At 45.6% G+C, this 21,270-nt stretch overlaps 2 protein-coding genes across 2 annotated transcripts in view; one reads left to right on the plus strand and one right to left on the minus strand.

Annotated features, from left to right (window-relative positions):
- The window catches only part of LOC135396867 (lysosome-associated membrane glycoprotein 1-like), a 46,972-nt gene extending 26,332 nt beyond the window's left edge, over positions 1-20,640 (minus strand). Inside the window, exon 1 of the mRNA XM_064628071.1 lies at positions 19,273-20,640. Within this exon, the coding sequence (XP_064484141.1) occupies positions 19,273-19,346 (74 nt within the window). The 5' untranslated portion in view covers positions 19,347-20,640. The remainder of the gene's footprint in view (positions 1-19,272) is intronic.
- Positions 1-21,270, plus strand: part of LOC135396868 (potassium channel subfamily K member 1-like) — a 163,477-nt gene that overhangs the window by 14,845 nt on the left and 127,362 nt on the right. The window lies entirely within an intron of this gene.

A 21,270-nucleotide genomic window follows, 5' to 3' on the forward strand; every position in this document is an offset into this window, starting at 1 on the left:
GGGAAGCCGATCGATGACGTCACAATTCTCTCATTGTTTCATTACATTTAAAAACTCATGTGTACGTAGATCCTATACCTTATGAAAATTTTGGTAAACTTGTAAAAAAACAAAACAAAAAAGAAACACTAAACCCACTAGAGTTTCGTTTACTTACGAACGTGCCCACGGGCCTGCGAGCCTAATTAGAAAACGCAACCTAAGGTAACGATGGAAAATCATTAGTTTCCAATTGTTCGCTCTTCCGTAACGAGCGCAGAGCGCAGAAACGCCATAGCGTGGAAACCAATTATGCAAATCGAGAAAATACTTGACTCTGCGTTCCTTTGTAAAAGACCGTGGTCATAATGAGCAGACTGTCTCATGGCAAAAGCTTTACTCAGCAGAATGGATGGTGCAAGGGCCGCCGATAATTGCTGAATTCAAAGTAATTGGATCGACGTTACACAAAGTACCCGATTGGTTCATCTGCTTGCCATTATGGCAGCGGCTAAGGCTCTTCCTGCTCCGCCAAGGGCACTAGTCGAACCCAACCCAAACCAACCCAACCTAACCTAATCTAATCTAATCTAATCCAATCCAATCCAATCCAATCCAATTCAACGGTTCTGTGACCTTTCACACGATGGCGTCCTTCATCCGCGTTCGGATTAGCAAGGTAATTCCGTTGCTGTAGCGGTTCCGGGACATTTGGTCGAAAGCCGCTTGATCGAACGCAGGACGTTTGGTCGAAAGCCGTTTGATCGAAACGGCAGTGGTCGTTTGATCGATTTTTTATTGGTTCAGTTGGCGCGTTGATGAAACACAAAAGAAATAGAAAAGAAAGCTCCAGTTCTAAACGTCGTTATCCTGTGGAATATTCAACTACTGTATGTGTAATCCGCTTGCCCATAAACATATTCTTCATCCTAACCCACTTTATCGCATCCGGAAAGCGGTCGAAGGGCCTGAGTTGTTCACCCTATCCCGTTCGACAACTCGATATAAGTTTTTCCGCTCTGGTCTGACAGATAGTGACTAAACATGTCATACATGGCTTTCACCCCTAATCCTCCAACACTTTGTCGAATAATAATTGATGTCAACTGTCAAATAATAAACATTTTGGCAAATAAATAAATCATATTTTTGAATGATTTATTCGCGTCCAACGTGGACAAATTTTAACAAAGTATTATTAATGTTTGTAGTTAACTGACCATTGGTTTGGAGAAAGAACAGTTTTAGTTTATTTACTTCGCGCCTATGTGCAAGTAACTCTAAATTTGGTTCTTGCAGCATACATGTAACCAAAGAAGTCCTTCGAAGCCTAGACAATATAAGCTGATATTTGTACTTTGTGTGTGTGTTTCTTTTCTTTTTTTTTATACCGTGCATGTGTGGAGAACTGAGACCGCAGATGCATACTCTAAACAAGGTTGAACTAAGGTTTTATATCGCTATTAATTTTTATATCTTTATTTTGTATCATGGCGAAATTTCTCTCTCAGCATCCATCTCTTCGAGTGGGTTTCGCGCACATATGGCTATCCAATTTCAGATTCCCTTTAAATTTGTCGCCAGCAATGAAAAGGGTGCCCAAAAGCACAGACTATCGGCTGCTCCCAACGTGAGGCCATTTTCTTCAATATGTGTCCTGTTGGTTCGCCGGATTCTTCCGCATGGTTCTACTCAGCTGTGCTGTTCGTGAATGACAAAGGTGTACAAATAACCAATGGTCTCCCCTCTTTAGCTGAAAAAAAAAAAGCAAAAAACAAAACAAAGCAGAGGACACTGATTGCCCTCGCCGTATGCTCGAGTCAAAAGTTACAGAAAAAAGAGGTGCTAAGAACACGCTGCGAGCTTTGAACTCCTTTCGAACAAACGGCGTTCGACCAAATGGGCGGACACCTGTAGCAACAACTACATAAGTGACGATGGGATGGGATTGCTGTAGCAGATTCGTAGGGTATTTATACAAATGGGTATAAGAAACATTCTAGACCACATTTTTTTTTCACAATTTTTATATTCGGTGTGTCACGTGTCACCTCCGTCCGAGAATTATTTCACTTCCGAGAATTATTTCACTTCGAAACACGCTCGCAAATGTTTCTTTTAGTTGAGTTCTGTTAGCACCGCGAAGCAACAGTGGCTATGAGTGGCGTACAGACGTAGACAGATGGAGAGAGGAGAGCAGTGTGGGACAGAGGAGTTAGTATGTGTCCTGGGCCGACTTCAGGGGGGGAACTGTGCCGACATTCGTTTGGAAAGTCTTCGGAAAACCCAGGGAAAACCTCAGACAGCACAGCCGGTGATAGGATTCGAACCGATGTCACCTCCCAGTCTCGGCGTTGAAAGCGATCATCCTAACCACTATGCCACGGGAGCTGGTCGCGAATGTTTAAAAGCAGGAAGTTCGTCTTCGGAACTACACCCGCTCCTGTCCAGGTTTTTCTTCCAGCACGCTTTCCCACCGCCATGATTCAATTTAAACTTCCAACTGCATAGGTCGTCGTTTTTTTCTTTTTTTTTTTTTGCCCCCCTCTGTGACAGTAAAATCGTTTCCCGTCGACACGGCGTGCCGAATTTGATAAAGCGCTGACAGTCTTTCAGGTTGGTTGTTGGGCAACATCCGCCCTTGCTTTTGCAACAGGGGATGATGTTTACGGACTGACTTTTTCGGGTTAAGCCTGATTTCTCCCCGAATTTTGATCACGTACACGGTCTAGCAGCAATGTGTGTGCACGCCTGATGAAAATGTTTTTGAATGCAACAATGAGCTAATCAAAGCACATTTTAATGTTACATGATGTGCCGTTTGCTTGCTGCACCGTTGAATACACCTTTAACTGTGGGACGCTTGCTGGACAGAAGGCAAAAAAGTAACGGGACAACACCTGACTGTATAAATAGCACCGGATTTCACTCCGAATTTTAGATTTCAAAATAGCACCCTATCCCCCCCCCCCCCCCCAATCCGTGAAAGACATCCATAACCCGAAAAAGTCAGACCTTAATTATGTTACTAACTACCTGTCATGCGTGCGCATATAGCTTGAAACCGAAATCTAAGCGAGTCAGCAGCTAACCATAGCTGACAAATAATCCGGTGTTACCTCATCAAACACGATGTGTCGCTGGATTTATCAATTTTAGATACGTATTTTTCTAGCACCTTACGAGATCTCGTGACGAGAATTCTCGCTTGAGGCGTCCTTATTTTGTAAGTGATCGCAAATGATTAAACGAAACTATTCCAGGGCACCTTCTGAACTAAAGAGACAACTTTATGTTACGTTGGTCAGACCTAAGTTGGAATATGCGTCGTCTATTTGGGACCCCCACCAGGCTAACCTCGACTACAAGCTAGAAGCTCTACAAAACCGGGCTGCTCGTTTCATCTTTTCTGATTACTCTCGTTTCACCAGCGTCACCTCACTTAAACTAAACGGATCTCTCCCGCCTTTATCTCTACGTCGTAAATTCTCTCGTCTCTCATTATTTCATAAGCTCTATTATAATAACGTCCTTCCTAGGTACTCACTGCTATCCCCTCCTCATCATATGTCCAATTACTTGGATCATTCTGAAAAAGTTCTCGTACCGTTCAGCCGCACAAACCATTTTTACAACTCATTCCTTCCTAAGACAGCACTCGAATGGAACAGCCTTCCTGCCTCGCTGGTCGTCGTCCAGGATGCTACACGTTTTCGAAAGCTCCTTGAAGACATGTTCACTGCCCCCACTCCCCTCTGTAATTCCTCTGAGACCTGAGGGTAAATAAAGAAAGAAAGAAAGAAACGTGAACGAAGCACAAAATGGTATTATTGTAATCCTTTGAGCGCTGTAGAGAAGCTTCCAACGTTCAAGCCGAAAATATGTCTGCCAGCAAAGGCATATTCCGGGCAAATCGAATAATTTATCGCGGCGTTATACGATTTTAAAAGTGTATGTGGAATCCCATGGAGGCTGAAAGGTGTCGCAGTTCATAAATCGTAAAGTTGCTGCGCTGCAAGAAGGGGGAGGGGGGGGGGGAGAAAGAAAGAAAGACTGTGATTGCCTTTTACATTCACTCTTGCGAGTTAGGTCGTTAATCGATTGATGCACGTACTTGAAACTTCTCTACGTTAACAGTTTTGACTCAGTAAAAAAATAAAATAATTCGGGGTCTCTCTGCGTTTTTTGGGCGTAGAATTTACGATGGTGTCTTTTAAAATTTAAATTAACAAATTAATTTATTTTTCTAATTAAATGAAGTTAATAATAACGGGACTAAATTAAAACGCCTAGGTTGACCTAAATTAATTTAACCCTACGGCAAGTCAGAAAGCCAAAGGGTTACGTGATATTTCGTGAGTGTCTGACACACAAACAATCTGGCGCACTGTGACCATGGTTGTCCGTGCGCCATTAAAACTCCAGTCGTCGTCATCATCATCATCATCATCATCATCATCATCATCACGTGAACAATCGGAAAGACGTGAATTCTACGTAAAAAAGAAAGAAAGAAAGGCGAAGCACGTCGACAATCGCAGGACCCTATAGAAGCGGTCTTTGCTCGTCTCGACGCCCGACCCTTCGACACCGTCCAAATTTTCTTGGTCCTCCTCAACCATCGCATCATCAAGCGTATACTGCTTTAAAAGCACTTCAACGTTTCTTTGAAGACACCCATCTATATAGATCTTCCGTGACTTTTCGCGTGATAGCGTGACGAGTGTTTCCCATCGGCTGAACTGTGACTTGCCCCTGCCGGTCGCTGCTTCCTTTCCCCGCTTCCTTTTCTTTCCAATTTTCTCTCTCTCTCTCTCTTTTTTGTGTGTGCTTTTGTTCCCGTAGAATTCACTTCTTTCCGATAGATTATATGTGGCTGACACGTGAGACATTTCGTCCAACGTTTTGGTGTAGGGTTAAAATAACTAGCTTATAGTTTTATTTGCTATAATTAAATCGTCAGGTAATAAAATAAAGTAAAAATCGAGCCAGCAAAGTAAATTCTACGCCGAATTCCTCGCCCACCTATCCAATAGAGATATTCCCCCTTATACGTTAGGCCCGCATTTTTCCTTTTCTTCACCATCATCATCATCATTATCATCATCATGCTGTAAAAAAGTACACGAGAAACTCAACGTTCATCTTAATCCAATAATATAAGTAACGCCACACACACACAAAGAAATGATGATGAGATGGGGCTGATGCCGGCCAGCAGGCTCGCCGCTTCCCCGATGCCAATAGACCACTCCCTGTTTGTTAACAAATGGCGTCATAGTGTTCGACAGCGCCACCAATTTGGTAGAGTTGAACTACGCTCGAAGCTAGGGCGGCGAACAAGGTCGCGAACGAAAACCACAGTCTGTCTTGTGGAGATTACTATGTGATTACTAGTTCGAGTCACGGGCTCCGCCTCTCGGCGAACGTCATATGTCACGTGAGAAAGTCGCTTCTGCCCGCGCGCCGGCCGCTGGGGATTCTTCTTGCTGCGGAGAGATGGGGAATATGCACATGTGGACATGTGCTCGTAGTTTTATAAGGTAAATGTGTTTTACGCGTACTACTGCATAGCCTTGCTGGATAGAGATGACATGAGTTTGTGTAAAACCGACAGCGGTTCGCTACACTGAGTGCATTCAGGCGATTCTTCATCTCGAGCGGAACTGGGAAGTGTCTGAAGTTTCACCGCTACCCCACCTTTCCCCTCGTTTTTTTTTTCCATTGGTCTAATAAATATACCCCCCTCCCCCGCCCCGCTTCCCCGGGCCAAAGCCGTAATACACGGCACTGGCACTGCCCTGGCCAAAATAGCGAAGCCGATCGGCGACAGCGCTGGGTATATGGCACTCAGAATAATTCATACAGCAAGGAAACTTTTGTTCGTTTGTTAAACCAAGCGGATCATTCCAGACTGCAACAAGCAGAGTAACTCGTTCACTAGTTTTTTCACTGGTAAGGTGGGGGGATATATTTATTAAACGAAAGAAAAAAAGTGGGAGGAAACGCAAGATGGAGATTAGTGTTTGCCGAACGGAAACACAAGTGCCTGCTGCTGAACTTCGGAAAAGTTTGCGATCAACAACTACAAATCACAAGGGGACTGTTCTGAACTCCGTGAACTTTCGTCTTCTGCAGCATAATACAATTTAGACTAACTTTGCGACAGGTGTGAGCAAGCAGTTGTGCCTGTGATGCGTGATTCAAATGTGTGCTCAGATCGCTGGAAACATAAAATAAAAGAAAATAGCAAAAGGATAGACTGAGAGCAATATACATATGATTAATGTATTCCATTTAATGAAAGAGTTTCTCTGTATATCTCGAAATTCGGAAGCATGTACAACAACAACAATAAATGATAGAGAAGTTATATGATGACATAGAATGTTTACCCCTGGTAGCCAAAGGACCCTACCCTACTTCACAGAGGTTAATATGAGAGGAAACATGAACAAATGTTACACAAAGCTATGACAATCGTAAATGTGAAAATCACCGTGTATCGAATACATAATGCTGAATTCGAGAAGCCGTAATTGGTGACACTCGTCGGACAGCGGTATACACAGGCAACGGCGTAAATAATACTTCGCGTTTGGAAGTGCTGACTGTTTCAACGGAACATTTAACGGAATGTTTATCCTGCTCTCAGTCTGACGGGCTGCGTACATATAACAGCTCATAATACCTTTTTTGAAGTTAGAACTCCCAAAAAGCTAGAATAATTTGCCCTACTAACAGTTCTGCCGCCGGGCACATACTAATCTGACCTCCCCATCCCCGTCTTTGGTGTTCCCGCCATTCCCGCTCCATCCCTTGCTCTCTCTTTCCCTCCTCACGTGACATATGATGCCAGCCATGAGGCGGAGCCTGTGTGACTCGAACTACAGCCGAAAAGAGTCTCCCCTGAACGGGACACGACCTTTGGTCCTACTTTTCTTCGAATAGGAGGCAGCGAACAAGTGCCCATTCATGGAACCCAGCCCTCCCCTTACGATTTGTTTCGGTTTCAGTCTGTCAACCAACGTCACGATGACGATTCTCGGGTAGAGGTCTATTGTAGATAATGGAAGATGATGGATGGTGGAGATGGCAGTTCAGGTTATCAAAGCATGGTGTAGAGACCGGTTGATGAAAGAGACTCCCAAAAGTGGCGGAAACCTTGATAAATATGAGCGGAACTGGACCGGGGGGCGCAGCACCTTGCCAAGGGTAAAAGAGCGACGGTCGCTTGCAAGCATCCTATGCATTAGGGTTCTTCGTTTTCGGGTTGTATGATTTTTCAAATTCGGGGAGGTAAAAATCGAGCGCTATTTACATAAGAGAACTCGGGGAGAAATCGGGCACTTCGATCTCTGTCTGATATGTCATCGGGGAATTTTTCGGGTGAAACGAAAGGCATATGAAACAAGCCACTGATGTGACACTGGGACGAGAAATAATAATCTTTATATTCGCGCCCGGAACTGGGGCAGTGAATCACCGTGGTATTCAAACGGGATCCGGACATTTCGATGCAGGACATTTCGGTGCGGACATTTCGGTGCACGGACGCTTCGGTGCACGGACGCCTCAGTGCACGGACGCTTCGGTGCACGGACATTTCGATGCACGCACATTTCGGTGCACGGACATTTCGGTGCACGGACGTTTCGGTGCACGGACATTCCGGTGCAAAACGTTGCTGAGTTGTCCCGGAAAAATGGTGTCGGGAATGGCTGTCGCGATGTCGACATATCGTAATAAAACAAAGGGAAAAGGGCGGCTTGGCATGAAAAGTAGTGTTGACAAGGAATTTGGTTTACATAGAGAAGAACGTGCTTTGTGTATTTTTTGGGAATTATTATAGATTCAAGACCTGATCTGCATGTGTTCGTGGCTTTTAAACTTTTGGGGAGTTTTCTTTTTTAATATTTTGCGCCCCGCGTTCCGGTCGGTGCTGTACAGATATTCATTTCTTATTTCTTTTTTCAAGAGTAGATGAAAAATTGCTTTGTCATTTTGTAGTGAGTATCAGGGTGTCGGAGCGAACCGAAAACCGGAACCGAAAACCGAAAAAAAAAACGCTATTTTGGTGCGAGCCGGAACGGAATCGAAACCGTATACGTTTTTTTCGCTCAGGAGGGAAACCGAAAAATATATTTAACGGGTTTCGGTCCAAAAAAAAACTTCGCCAGTTTGGACTACGGATAGGCGAATGAAACAGACGTCGTGTGCTCTGAAGTTTTGTCATGGATACTATACGAGGGTTACGGTTGCGGTGGAATGTATATCGGTATACTATGACCCTTAGGCTCCCTTTGTAATGGTTTATCGTTCGCGCACGCACACAGACTGAGAGGTATATGTGACTCTCTAGCAATGTGCCGTAGTGTTCGTTTTAATTTGATCCCCGCGAACTCTCCTCAACTAAACAGCGACCCAAGGGGGCCGCATAACGTCTTCTTTATCGGTAATGTCGCGCAACGCGACACTTGTTGGAGAGCAGCTAAGTTGAATACATTTACGTATACGCGAGGGCAAGCCCGTGTGAAGTGGCGACTCTTTTGTGGACAGGACACGAAGAAAATAAAACGGAGCCGTCGAGCGCGTTTGTGAGTGAAGGTGTTCCTCGATTTGCGTCCTACTCGTGCGGTGGTGCTTGCTGGCTAGACAGTAGCAACAGACATTCGGATGGGACGCGATCGCTCCAATCCAGCAAGAAAGTACTTTACGTATGACATCACGACAAACAAGTCTTTTTGTAGCATGTGCTTCAAGAAAGGAGAAAGTCCATTTGAACAGACAATAACCTACAGGAACCAGGAGCTACCAATTTCATAGCTGTCTATTAATATTAAATACCATGTATGCGGAATAAACGGGTTTACATTTTGTAACATTGATTTTTTGATTGACACCCTGGTGAGTATTACATCGAAAAGGGTATCTTCAAGGTACGGATATTATGCAATTTGAATTCCATTTGTTGAGGACGTGCCGGTTACATCTTTGGTGGAAGCATTTGATTAGATGTTATCCCCCTTGTATTCCTACATAATTTTTCCTCTGGGATTGCCGCTTATTTTCAAGGCCTAAACAACGACATAATATTACCATGGTGGCCCTCCAAATCCTGTTAGACTCGCTAGCCATAAAATTATTGCGGTCACTTAAAATGATAAAATGATTTCAAGTAATAAATTACGTGATTAACGATTATGTACTGCTTCTTTGGTTTAACCTCAATCTTTTGTGTTCTTAACTCGAGAGCAAAAGCTGACTGACTGAACCTATGCGTAGCGCATGTCGGAGCGCATTAAACGTGTTACTTTTGTCACTCAAATCAATTTTTTTTTTGTATAGGGTTTTCTTTACTGCGGGCCACATTATTTTTGACATAGTTCATCACAATGAATCACTCACGGGATGGCCATAATGTGATAAAACGGCTTATTCCATGCTTGAAGTCTTTTGTTCCATTTAAGCAAACTTGAAGGACCACGGAAAGGTGCAGAGTTTTTATCGAAACGAGAACACAGGAACAGGACATGGTAACTTGGTAACTTTTTGGAATACAGGGGGATAACGTCTAATCAAATGCTTACACCAAAGCTGTAACCAGCACTTCCTCAACAAATGGAATTCAAATTGCATAATATTCGTACCTTGAAGATACCCTCTTCGAGATAATACTCACTACAAAATGACAAAGCAATTCTTCATCTACTCTTGAAAAAAAAATAAAATAAAAAATGAATATCTGTACAGCACCGACTAGAACATGGGTCGCAAAATATTATAAAGAAAATGCCCCAAACGTTTAAAAGCCACGACAGACCACGATCACATGCAGATCAGGTCTTAAATCTATAACAGTACACAAAAAATACATAAAGCACTTTCTTCTCTACGTAAACCAAATTCCTTGACAACACTACTTTTGATGCCAAGCCGCCCTCTTCCTGTTGTTTTATTACGATATGTCGACATCGTGACAGCCATTCCCGGGACCATTTTTCCCGGAACCGAGTTGCATTGATCCCCCGCCGCTGTAACGCTTTGCACCGAAATGTCCGTGCACCGAAACGTCCGTGCACCGAAATAGCTCTCTTTGCTGACATTATGATTCACTTTTCCGACAGCTTACCCACAACCACAAGTTGAAGGACCACAAGGATTTCGGGTAGATATCAGGTTTTACCAGGATTCTTGAAAACTTGTTCGGGGGGGGGAACTATCGTGAAAAATCGGGTTTAACCCGAAAACTAAGAACCCTACTATGCTGCAAGACCTCGCGTTCCCGCTGGTAGACAGGGCAGTCCCATAAGTAGATGGTGTAGGTCAGCGCGCACAGTTTTTAATTTTTTTTTTTAAAATTCCGTGTTAGCACCGCGAAGCAACTGTGGCTATGAGCGACGTACAGACGTGGAAAGATGGAAAGAGGACAGCAGGAAGGAGTGGGGGACAGAGGGGTTAGTATGCGTCCTGGGCCGACTTCAGGGGGAACTGTGCCGACATTCTTCTGGAAATTCAGCGCGCACAGTGCATGTGGGACAAACGTCTGACGGCGCGCGCGGTGTTGCTGCAGACCTCTCTCTCATATTGCTCCCATATTGCGGAACTGTTATACCGCGGAATGCCTCGTGAAAAATGCTAGGCATCCTGAGTCTCACGATGGGCAAGCGTAATTCTGCGACATCATCCGAGACTGGTTTCGGTCTCTTTCCGTGGTGGAAGCGGGGGGTAAGGGATTTTCTAATGGAAGCATAGCATACACTGAAAAGAGAGTTGAGAGAAAGAGAGAAAATAAGAAGCAGTACAGGGAATAAGTCTTTTCTCGAGGTTTCTTTTTCCACGGCTCCAAATTACGTACTGGGTCTGAAAGCAGTGTCGCAACGGAAGGGGACGAACGAACGGGCGGAAATTTCCAGTCGTTTTCGTCGTAATCGATATGGACAAAGCACTGGATACTGCCTTCAAAAACATTCCGCCGCTTGCGCGTCAAATGGGGAAAATTCTTTACGACTTTCTTCCGTGCCGTCTTTCAAACGGGCAGGCGTCCGGTGAAACAGGAATTTTCCCATGATTTTCATATTGGGGGTAGGGGGAGGCCTGTTCTTTGGTGGTATTAGGGGGGGGGGGGTGCTGTAAACATAAGTAGAATCCTGACTGGTACGGTGATGGTGGTGGTGGTGGTGGAACTAGAGTCACTAATAAGCTAGGCTTCAGAGTATCGACACTGAGTTCCAAGAGCGAACATGCGCCATCTTGTTTCCGCGCCACGCTACCCACACGCACGCGCACGATGCCATCTATCGTGCGCGGGTGAAATGTTCCTTTCGTTTACAAGCAGCAGTTGACGGCCTTGAGCTCACCTCGACATTTTCGGGACGCCCTGGTGTACAATACATGGATTATCGCGCAACAATCATACAGCCCTCTCTATTCTAGAGTCACTAAATAAACGATGAAAGATGTTGTTCCAGCCTCAGAACATCAGTTTCTCTCTTGTTCACTAAATAAGCTTTAGTACTAGTGACTCTATACTCTATTCCGCAGCGAGTATTACGTTAGCCGTCCTTGACCCTCAAATGGGGGTGGTACCGTTGTGGTGCGGAAACAAGATGGCGCTCCTGCTCTATTTAGTGACTCTACCTTGGACCTGTGTTGGAGGAGGAGGAGGAGGAGTGTCGTTGGGAGGAAACCCGAGAGGTCTGCCTGCCTGATTAGGCGGCATGTTTCTCGGGAAGGGAAAGGTGGTGGAGAGGAGGAGAGGAAAGGGTGAAGTGGAAGACCAAGCGGAATCCGCTCGGGGGGAGGATAGCTGCGTCCATGGGCCGACTTCAAGGGAACTGTGCCAGCATACGCCTATTACACATCTGAGGGAAACCCAGGAAAAACCCCAGACGGCACAGCCGGCCCGCGGATTCGAACCACGGACCTCCCAGTCTCCAAGCGCACGCGTTACCGCTGCGCCACCGGAGCTGGTGGACCTGTGTTCCTACTTTTCTTTGCATAGGAGGCAGCGAACAAGTGTCCATTCATGGAACCCAGCCCTGATACTCTGAATACTCTGAAGTTAGGTGGAGCTACTGACCTAGGTGGAACTGCTCTGACTACTACAAAACCTACTTGATGCTTCACCTGAGCCAACTCCGCTGCATAGAGGCTTTGGATTTCTTTTCTGCTGTCTTTTTCTCTGTCTTTTATACACCTGGCACACGCCCGCGTTTGAACTCCCTTACACAAAGGGACACCTAACAGAAATCGTTGCGTGACGTGCGTGACGTACGTGACGCACGGCAAAGGAGAATCGCTTTTTTACGGAGTGGTCCGAGTGATCCTTTTGGGAAGTTGAGATCAGCGATCTGCTTTTTGATCTGTGAAGGCCATGTGGAAGGCGTATGGGTATGACGTAGCCTCGAATGAAGGTTTCCCTCTGGTTCCTTCAGTTGTGTATCATTTTTCCAATTTATTATATGAATGAATGAAGATAAAATTGATTGATTGATCGAAGGACGATACGACGGCGATACCCTCGAACGAAGGCTAGACCGTGTTTTCATTTGTCAAATACTGCGCGCAGATATCGCGGTTGCAATGCGTATTTTGAATTCGTTGGTCGTATTGTTATGTTTACTGTTCCGATGTCGTACGTGTAGGCTGGTTCTAACGGAAATTTCAAATGAAACATCAAAAGGAGTTCGCTCTTGCCGCGTGTCACCGGCGCGAGCTTCTTTCCCGTAGGCGCCCATTGCAGCTGTACAGGACCCCTAATGGAAATGAGTTTAAACCTGCCTGTGCGCATGCATGTTTGCGTGTTTGGTGGTTGTTCCTTGCAGGGATATTCTTCTGTCAACAGGCAGCAGCTGTTTACGTTCACAAGTTGATTAAGCCGAGAACCTGCTCGCTACACATGCAACAATGAAAGAAAAGAGAGAGAGAGAGAGAAAGAAAGAAAGCTGGGCGCTGGTTGTTCCTTGCAGATGCGCGTGCTACTTTGTTGCTTCGTTCAGTTTCCCAACAGTAAATTTCGCACTGCGGAGATCACAATCAGCTGACCAATAAAAGACTGCATGCTGCTATCTTCCTCTTTCAAAATTGAAAACACCTGGCTCCTGATTTGAAACGCACTTCGCGACGCGAAAAAATAAATAAATAAATAAAAGAAGAAAGAAAAGCTGAGGCAGGATACAGTAATCAGAAACTGCTGCGGTGTGAGATGTGCATTCTAGCGAGTTGTGCTGCCCGATGCAAAACAGCGCGCCCCCGCGCGCGCGTGTATATCTTCTGCTTCTTTGCGAACCACTCACGTTAGTGAATATAAAACAGAAGACGGTGAAAGGATCAATATATCGCGGAACGCTAGATACTCGCTCATTTGCGGGGATGCAGTTCATATACTGGAAACCACCGTACGACGATAATTCATTACTTGTGAGATTTTAATTAACAATCAATAAATGGCGGGAGAGTCTTGAGCACTGAAAACGCTAGCATAATGTAGCAGTCATGCGTAAGCTACTCAAAAAAGTAATTAGTAGTTAGAGAGCTACAGTTTGCTTGCAAAAATAGTAACTAAACTGCAGGTACAAGTTACGCATTTTTCGCGGAACCAGAACTGAACCGAACCAAAGTATTGTTTTTTTTTTCCTCGCGTCGAATCGAACTGGAACTGAAACCGAAATAAATCTAGGCGGTTACCGGTTTGCGAAACGGTTCAGACGTAATGTGCGTTGTGAGAGATCGGATTTACGCAGCGGATTGAGCCGCGTTGCGAAACAAATTCGAAACCGAAACTGAACAAAACAAACCTGCAACCCAAGTGCGCGAGGTATTTCTTCCTCGCAGCTATTGCGTTCCTTCGGTTTTGGTTTAGATTTGAGGTCGTCTCTTTGACAAGTAGTTTTCCTTGTACGCAATTTTTGTCTCGTACGTTAATATACAGAAGTTTCAGTGCTTTTATCTCTTTATCACACGCCCAGCAACCGCAAGTTTGCATTTTCGACTGAGAAAATAACGGCCAGTCGCTGAGCAGGATGTAACAGGGTGTATATGATGGGTGAACATAGAGAGTACAGTACCGTAACGTTGTACACGCACCTGCAGTGCAGATCCACGCAGTGTTGCTGTCAACAACTGTACATCCCACTACATCATCATTACTTATTTGTTGTTGTTGTGAACAACTCCTGTGTCGGCAACGACTAGAGTACATTTGTGTTATTTGAGAATAGTAAGGATGTGCTTGCTTTTAAACCAAGGCATTCTGCTCAAAATTCACTGTGCCGAACCCGTTTGAACCGGTTCAAACCGGTTTGAACGTGTTCGGCTCAGTGAATTTTTAAACTGGTTCGAACCGATATTTGGCGCTACTGCGGAGCCGAACCCGAACCGAACCAATTAATATGCCTGAACCGGAACCCGAACCGAACCGAACACAAAATAACGGTTCTCATGCCTGAAAAAAAAGAGCGTTGATTTCTTTTGTTCACTCTCGAGGACGACAGCGCTATGCATCCCCCCATTCGAGCGCTTTGTATCCGTTGAATATTCAAGACGGGAACGCCATTCAAGTGCCCGTTCAATTATGCATTTTGTGCATGAGCGCCGTAAAAGTGATTTTCACTGCCGCGTGGGAGGTGCAACATATCGCACTATTTTTCTCCGCGCTTCCCTCAAGCTTGATCTTTTTCTGCGTACTTTTTCTTTTTTTCTTCCATCCGCCCGGTATTTAATGGAAGAGAAGAACAGGTGGGGGCTTGAGAATGGAGTGACGCTGTCTTCGTGCGAAGACGCGACACTCGCTTGAATAAGGGATGTCTGAATATGCACGGATACGGTGGTGCTGCTGGTGAAAGGGTTGTCGGCCTCACAGAGGTGCGCAACGTCACGACTTACGCCCTGGAAGAATGTGCGTCCCGGGCCGACTTCTAAGGGAACTGTGCCGACATATGTGTGAAAGCGTCTGAGGAAAACCCGGGAAAAACCCCAGACAGCACAGCCGTCACCCGGATTCGAACCAGTGATTTCCCCAGAAATTCACTGCTGGGGGGGGGGGGGGGGGGTATGCTTGGTGAATGTACCACTTAAGGAATTTTTCTTTGACACGGAAAGAATCGTGGCACAATGGTGACATCTCTGCGCAGCTTTCCCGTTTTATTTGTACATGTTATTGCGTTAGGACATAGTACATTAGAATACAGATTCATTATGAACGGCATTTCAACATTAAGATGCATAATCGCACGACCGACAAAGAAAAAAAGACTAGCACCTTGTCTCACGAAGCTCAATGAATACCTAGCACACAGATTGTACAAATGCATGGTACGATCATCTGCATGACTGTGGTCCTACAGCCCAAGTTTGACAGTACAGGATGTAATTCGCTACGCCGGACTCTACCAGAACGTGTTGGTGGCCGAGCTGGGTGGGGTCACCTGAGAAATTTCAGGGGGGGGGGGGTTGCAAAAATGCAGGGGGCTAGGGGGGGGGGTTGTGTAAAGAAATCCCTGATTCGAACCCGGGTATGCCTCCCAGTCTCGACGTGACATGGCCAGCACGCTAACCACTGTAGCCACGGGAGCATACGCATACTACGAACATACAGGGTGGGTGCAGATCAAGTAGCCCCACATTTTCGCACACAGCGCGTTCCCTGCATACGGTACGAACTTCCGGCGAGGCAGGACGGTGCATTTATGCGGTGCAAATCGAGAAAAAAAAAGTCGTGGTAACCGAACTTTGCGCAATAAAATCGTTAGCAACGTGAACTTCGCTCCGTGTATTTCCAATGGAACATTGCAGTGTAGCACAGTTGCATCACCCTACCGCTGGGGGTGCCACCTACACAGAACCGCCAAGCGGTAGCTAGACGCAATCGGGATGCACGGAGAGCAACGTTTGCGTGGATAACTTTTTTGTTACGTGGAGTTGGGTTACTGCGATTTTCTTGTGCGTTTGTACCGACTACCGAATAAATGAGTCATCCCACGCCACAGGAAGTTCATGCGGTACGCAGGGAACGCCATACGTGCAAAAATGTGGGGCTACTTTATCTGCACCCACCCTGTACATACAGATGTCCATACATATGTATGGGCGCCTCTTGGTGGAGTCCCACGCGGTGGAAGTATTGCGAGATGCATGGATGGGCAGCATTTAGTATATACTATACGCGTATTTATATCTTGTGCTTTAATACGTTGCACATAATTGGACTTATATTGTACTTATATAAGTGCCAATATTGTGTATTTGTTTTTCCGTGATACTTAGTAATTACACATCAATATGTAGCGGTGCTTGTGACTGGTATTTCTTTTTTTTCTTCTTTTTTTAACAGCGCCAAAAAACACCGGTGCAGGGGAGGAAAAAAGAACGGACGGAGAAGTTTCTAGTATTAACGCGTATATGGAAAGTGGTCTTTCCAACTGACGAGGCTTAGGAGGCTTAGGCTCAGTTGGGATTTATTTATTTATTTATTTAATTTAGGGTTTCTTTGTGCTAGTTGTTCTGAAGGGAACAAAAAAAAAAAAAAAACTATGCTGAAGTGGTGCCGGCAGTCGATGGTTAATTGCATGCTAGATTCCCTTCCTCTCCCTTCTCAAGAAGCGCGACAATGCGGAGACTCCTCGGATTGGTCACTTTAAACGATCTCCCGCTATGATTGGAACAATCGTTTGAGGGTACAAGAGAACCCGCTCCGCTTTGTCGGCCCACTTAAGCAGGAGAGGGAGAGGGAAGGCGTAAATTGCGTTTTTTCTATCGATCATAAATCACGAATGACGCAACCGATGAATCCTGTTCCTTTTGTGTTGGGGTAAAGGCAACGGGGTGTTGAGTGATTCTTTTTTTTTTTTTTTTTGCACTTTGGTGCCCGTTTAAGACACCTAATATACGAAACAATGAGAATAACTTTAGTTTGGCAATGGTAAGTTTGCGCCGCGGTGTTTCATGTAATATACTCATAAGCCACGTTGAATTTGAATTTAGCACAAATGAAAGGCGCCACCAGGGGGACCTGGTGGCCCCGTATCTGTGACCTCTGGATCTGGGAACCCTGTGCATCTGTTTTTATTTTATTTTTTTTTTAAATTCCGCGCGAGCGCCGCAAAGCAACTGTGGCTATGAGCGGCGTACAGACGTGGACAGACGGAGAGAGGACAGCAGGAAGGTGTGGGGAACAGGTGGGTTAGTATGCGTCCTGGGCCGGCTTCGGGGGGAACTGGTATCGACATTCGTCTTCAAAGTCTTCGGAAAACCCAGAGAAAACCTCAGACAGCACAGCCGGTGACAGGATTCGAACCCGTGTCACCCCACAGTGTCGGCGTGGAAAGCGATCATCTATCACTATATGCCACGGGAGCTGGTGTGTGCACCTGTTGCCATCATCCTTTTTTTTTTTTTATTATTTCTTTTTTGACACATGCTTTAAACAACATAACTGCATAATCCATACGGATCATAGCCTAAGGCTAGTACGATCCGGTAAAGAGAAAAAAAATACAGTAACAATGTTCAACAGCAGCAACAGTCAAATGTCAGTGCCAAGCTACCGACATCCAGTCGACAGCAAACATAAAAACGTAATCATACCAACTAACACTTATATCAAGAAACAGTAATACTAACACTTATTCAGTAGGAACCTTCGCACAGCTAATTTTAAATTGTTGGACATTATAACATATAGAGGCAGAGAGTTCCACTTGATAACTCCTTGGTGTCGCAGAAGACGCTTACCATATATATTCGAGAACTGCGCAACATTAAAGTGGTGTTCCAACATAGCACGGCTCGTGCGTGTAACAGATATAAGCCTTACTCCAGCAACAGCTCCCTCATTCATAATGCAATTTTTTATCATCAATACAGTTCTCTCAAAGCATAAAAGATTAAATGGCAGAATGCCTAATGGTTGATACAGACTAGAACAAGAGATCCTCGGATATGTATTGGATATAATACGGACTGCACGATTTTGTAGAACTTCAACTGGGTTCAGATAAGACTGATAGGTATGCCCCCATGACTCTACACAGTATAACAAATGACATTGAAAAATTACAAAATATAAAGTTCTGAGAATAGGAACTGAGAGTACCTGTCGCGTCCTGAATAGTGCGCCATTTGCCCGTGCAAGCTTAGAACATATATACGAAATATGTGGCTTCCAGTGCAAATGAGAGTCTAGGATGACACCAAGGTATTTAATGCTATTAACACAGTCTATGTTTGCCCCTTTGATTTGTATTTTAAAATTCGACAATCTAACAGCTTTACGATACGAACTAAAGACCATATATTTAGTTTTTGTAAGATTTAATGTTAATGAATTTGCCTCTAACCACTCTAGTAGGTGTGGGACAACACAATGAATTTTGGCTTGAATGTCGTCAATACACGAACCCTTAAAAAGCAGAACGGTGTCGTCAGCATACATAATGCTATCAGTGTTTACTGCGGTCGAAAAATCATTTACGTAAAGAAGAAAAAAGATCGGCCCTAGGGCAGATCCTTGAGGGACTCCCATATGGACTGGTAACGCATGGGAGCGACACCCATCTACCGACACGACTTGGGTTCTATTTTTAAGGTAACCAGTAAACAAATCGAGTAAATGTCCTATCTAATTTGCAAAGCAGAATATCATGAGATACACTATCAAATGCCTTTCTTAAGTCAAGAAATATCGAAACACAAATTTCATTATTATCAAAACACGCATTTATAAATTCTGAAATTGAGAGAACGGCAGTTGCTGATTTTGATTTTTCGATGTGACGAAGAGCCTATATAACACCGAGCGATTTTTTCTGGGAAGCGAGTCGGCAGATATTGCCAACGAAAGACAAACTGGCCAGATGGGGTCTTCTCAGCAGCCCCTCATGTTCCAACTGCAGGGCCGAGGAGAACAGTGACCATGTGCTACGAGAGTGTGTCACAGCAAGGACTCTGTGGACACTCGTGTGTCGTCGCTTTTCCATTCGGTATCGGCCGATGCAACAGATGAGGACAAGGTTCGAACAGCTAATTATGATAATGACAGCTTTTACGCTTTGGAGATTTCGCTGCACAGCCGTAGCCCAGAATAGGAGGAACCGGTTGATGCATCCTAGGCTCTCCATGGTGACTCAACTGGTAACAGACTACTTAGAGCACATACTTTTTTTGCTGGGTGAGCAGGGGTTCTCGCGACAGTGATCCTGCCGCCATGTTGTTCTTCGCAACGGACATGTGAGGTTAACGGGGCCTCATCTATACATAGTCTAATCTACAAGTTAATGCACTTATAGCACGTACCGTGTATTTCTTGTATACTTGGAGTACTCCACCTCATGTGGGGCTGCGATGCGCGATCTCTTTTGGCCATTCATCGAGCCTTGGTGCGTGGTCCGCTCCTATACAGCCTTCCAGTATTACACGGGATTTCGCCATCCTCCGAGTCCAAGCTTCAGTGTCTTTTGGCACGTAGCCTTCGTGTGTGCCTGGGCGTGCCAAGAACAACGGATACTTGTTTAGTCATGGCAGAAGCGAGAGAGACTCCGCTTGCTATCCAGCGCTTTAATGAGACGAGCCGTCACTATCTCCGTTTGTTGGCTCATCACCGGCACCACCCTTTACTGCTGAAGCTTTCCCGTCGCAGGAATAACAAGTTCAGGCCCTGCATTCAACAGCTAAAGCCTCACCTGCCACGTTTTCAAGTTGAACCCCAGGCGCGTCCAACACCACCTTGGACCCTCCCTCTGCCATCTGCTTCACTATCCGTTCCCGGGCTGCAGAGAAAGGATGATGTCGCTGCAGGTGTGTCCAAGGCGCTCACACTGGATATGATGAGCGAGCTGTATGCAGGCTTTACTCCTGTTTTTACGGATGGCTCGTCCACAAAATCCAGCTCTGCATGCGCCTATATTATTCCGTCCGAAGACATAACTGGTATCTTCCGTCTCTCGCATCTGACGTCGTCAACATGTGCTGAGCTACATGCTTTGCTCTTTGCCATGCGCAAGATCCTGCAGTGTTCATCTCGGCCATGGGTCTTCTACACAGACTCGAAAGCTGCTATCCAATGCCTCGCAACAATGGGCATTCGAGGTCCTCTCGCGTCCATTGTTGCTGACGTGCTTGAAACTTACAAGGAGCTGCTAGACCTGGGCCACTGCGTAGTATTACAGTGGGTACCTGGTCATGTCGGCGTACCCGGCAATGAAGAGGCCGACCGGGCGGCCCTGCGGGGTCATCATATAGCTTCAGCCCACTCTATCATCTTGCCCAAAGGTGATCGTCAGGCCCTCGTCCGTGCTCTCTCTGCAGACAAGACAAGATCACAGTGGCTGCATGACATTACACCCTACTCTCTGCTCCACGCAGTGGATCCTTCTCTTTCACTGTCGCTTCCTCATCGCCTTCCGCGACACTACGCATCCCTGCTTCACCGCATGCGGCTGAATGTTGCATTTACACCAGTTATGAGGCAGCGTCTTGGCCGTGCGCCCTCGGACCTTTGTGCAGCATGCAGTGTGCGTGCAGACCTGCACCACCTACTTATGGACTGCCCGGACTACCAGCGGGAGCGTGCGATATTGCAGCACGAACTGCATGCGATCGATCATCGCCCCTTTACCATAGGCAAGGTGCTGGGCCCATGGTCCAGTCCAGCTCATACACGCCAAGGTCTGCGTCACCTCTGGGACTTCTTGTCATCAACAGGCCTCTCCACCCTGCTTTGATTACCGGACCCCTTATCATAATCATCATCATCTCTCATCACGTACAAGTGGCACTGGGGCAGCGCCCAGCCTGCTGGCCGGCATCAGCCCCATCTCATCATCGTATCTCTATTTGTGTGTGTGTGTGTTGTATACTTGGACTGGGGAAGTTAAATGACATCGTTTTGTTTCTAAAAGACGGCGGCCGTGTGGCATACAAGTCCGAGATTTTTCAGCAGTGTCGGACGCTGTCACGGACCCATGGATATGGTCGTGTGTTCGGTCAGGTTTTGTCATATTGTGAACATTTCGTAGACAAGCGAAATAAATATTCTATTCAGAACACCGACCCGTGATAAAACACGGCATATTTGTTAGATATACGTACACTGTGGCATTTATCTTAGCTTTCCTAGTGTTCTGACAAATAAGTGAGCTATGTATACCGGCCCTGTCCCCAGGAGCCAGGTTCGCCTTTTTATTTGATCTCCCGCAAGCAGACAAATAGTTGTCAGTTGGATGATGTCAGTCGTAAGTGTTTAGGCTATCGTGTCACCTCAGGGTGTTTTGCTGTATGCACATGTCGCTACAA

This window comes from Ornithodoros turicata, chromosome 6 (assembly GCF_037126465.1).
Source record: "Ornithodoros turicata isolate Travis chromosome 6, ASM3712646v1, whole genome shotgun sequence".
Classification (NCBI taxonomy): Eukaryota; Metazoa; Arthropoda; class Arachnida; order Ixodida; family Argasidae; genus Ornithodoros; species Ornithodoros turicata.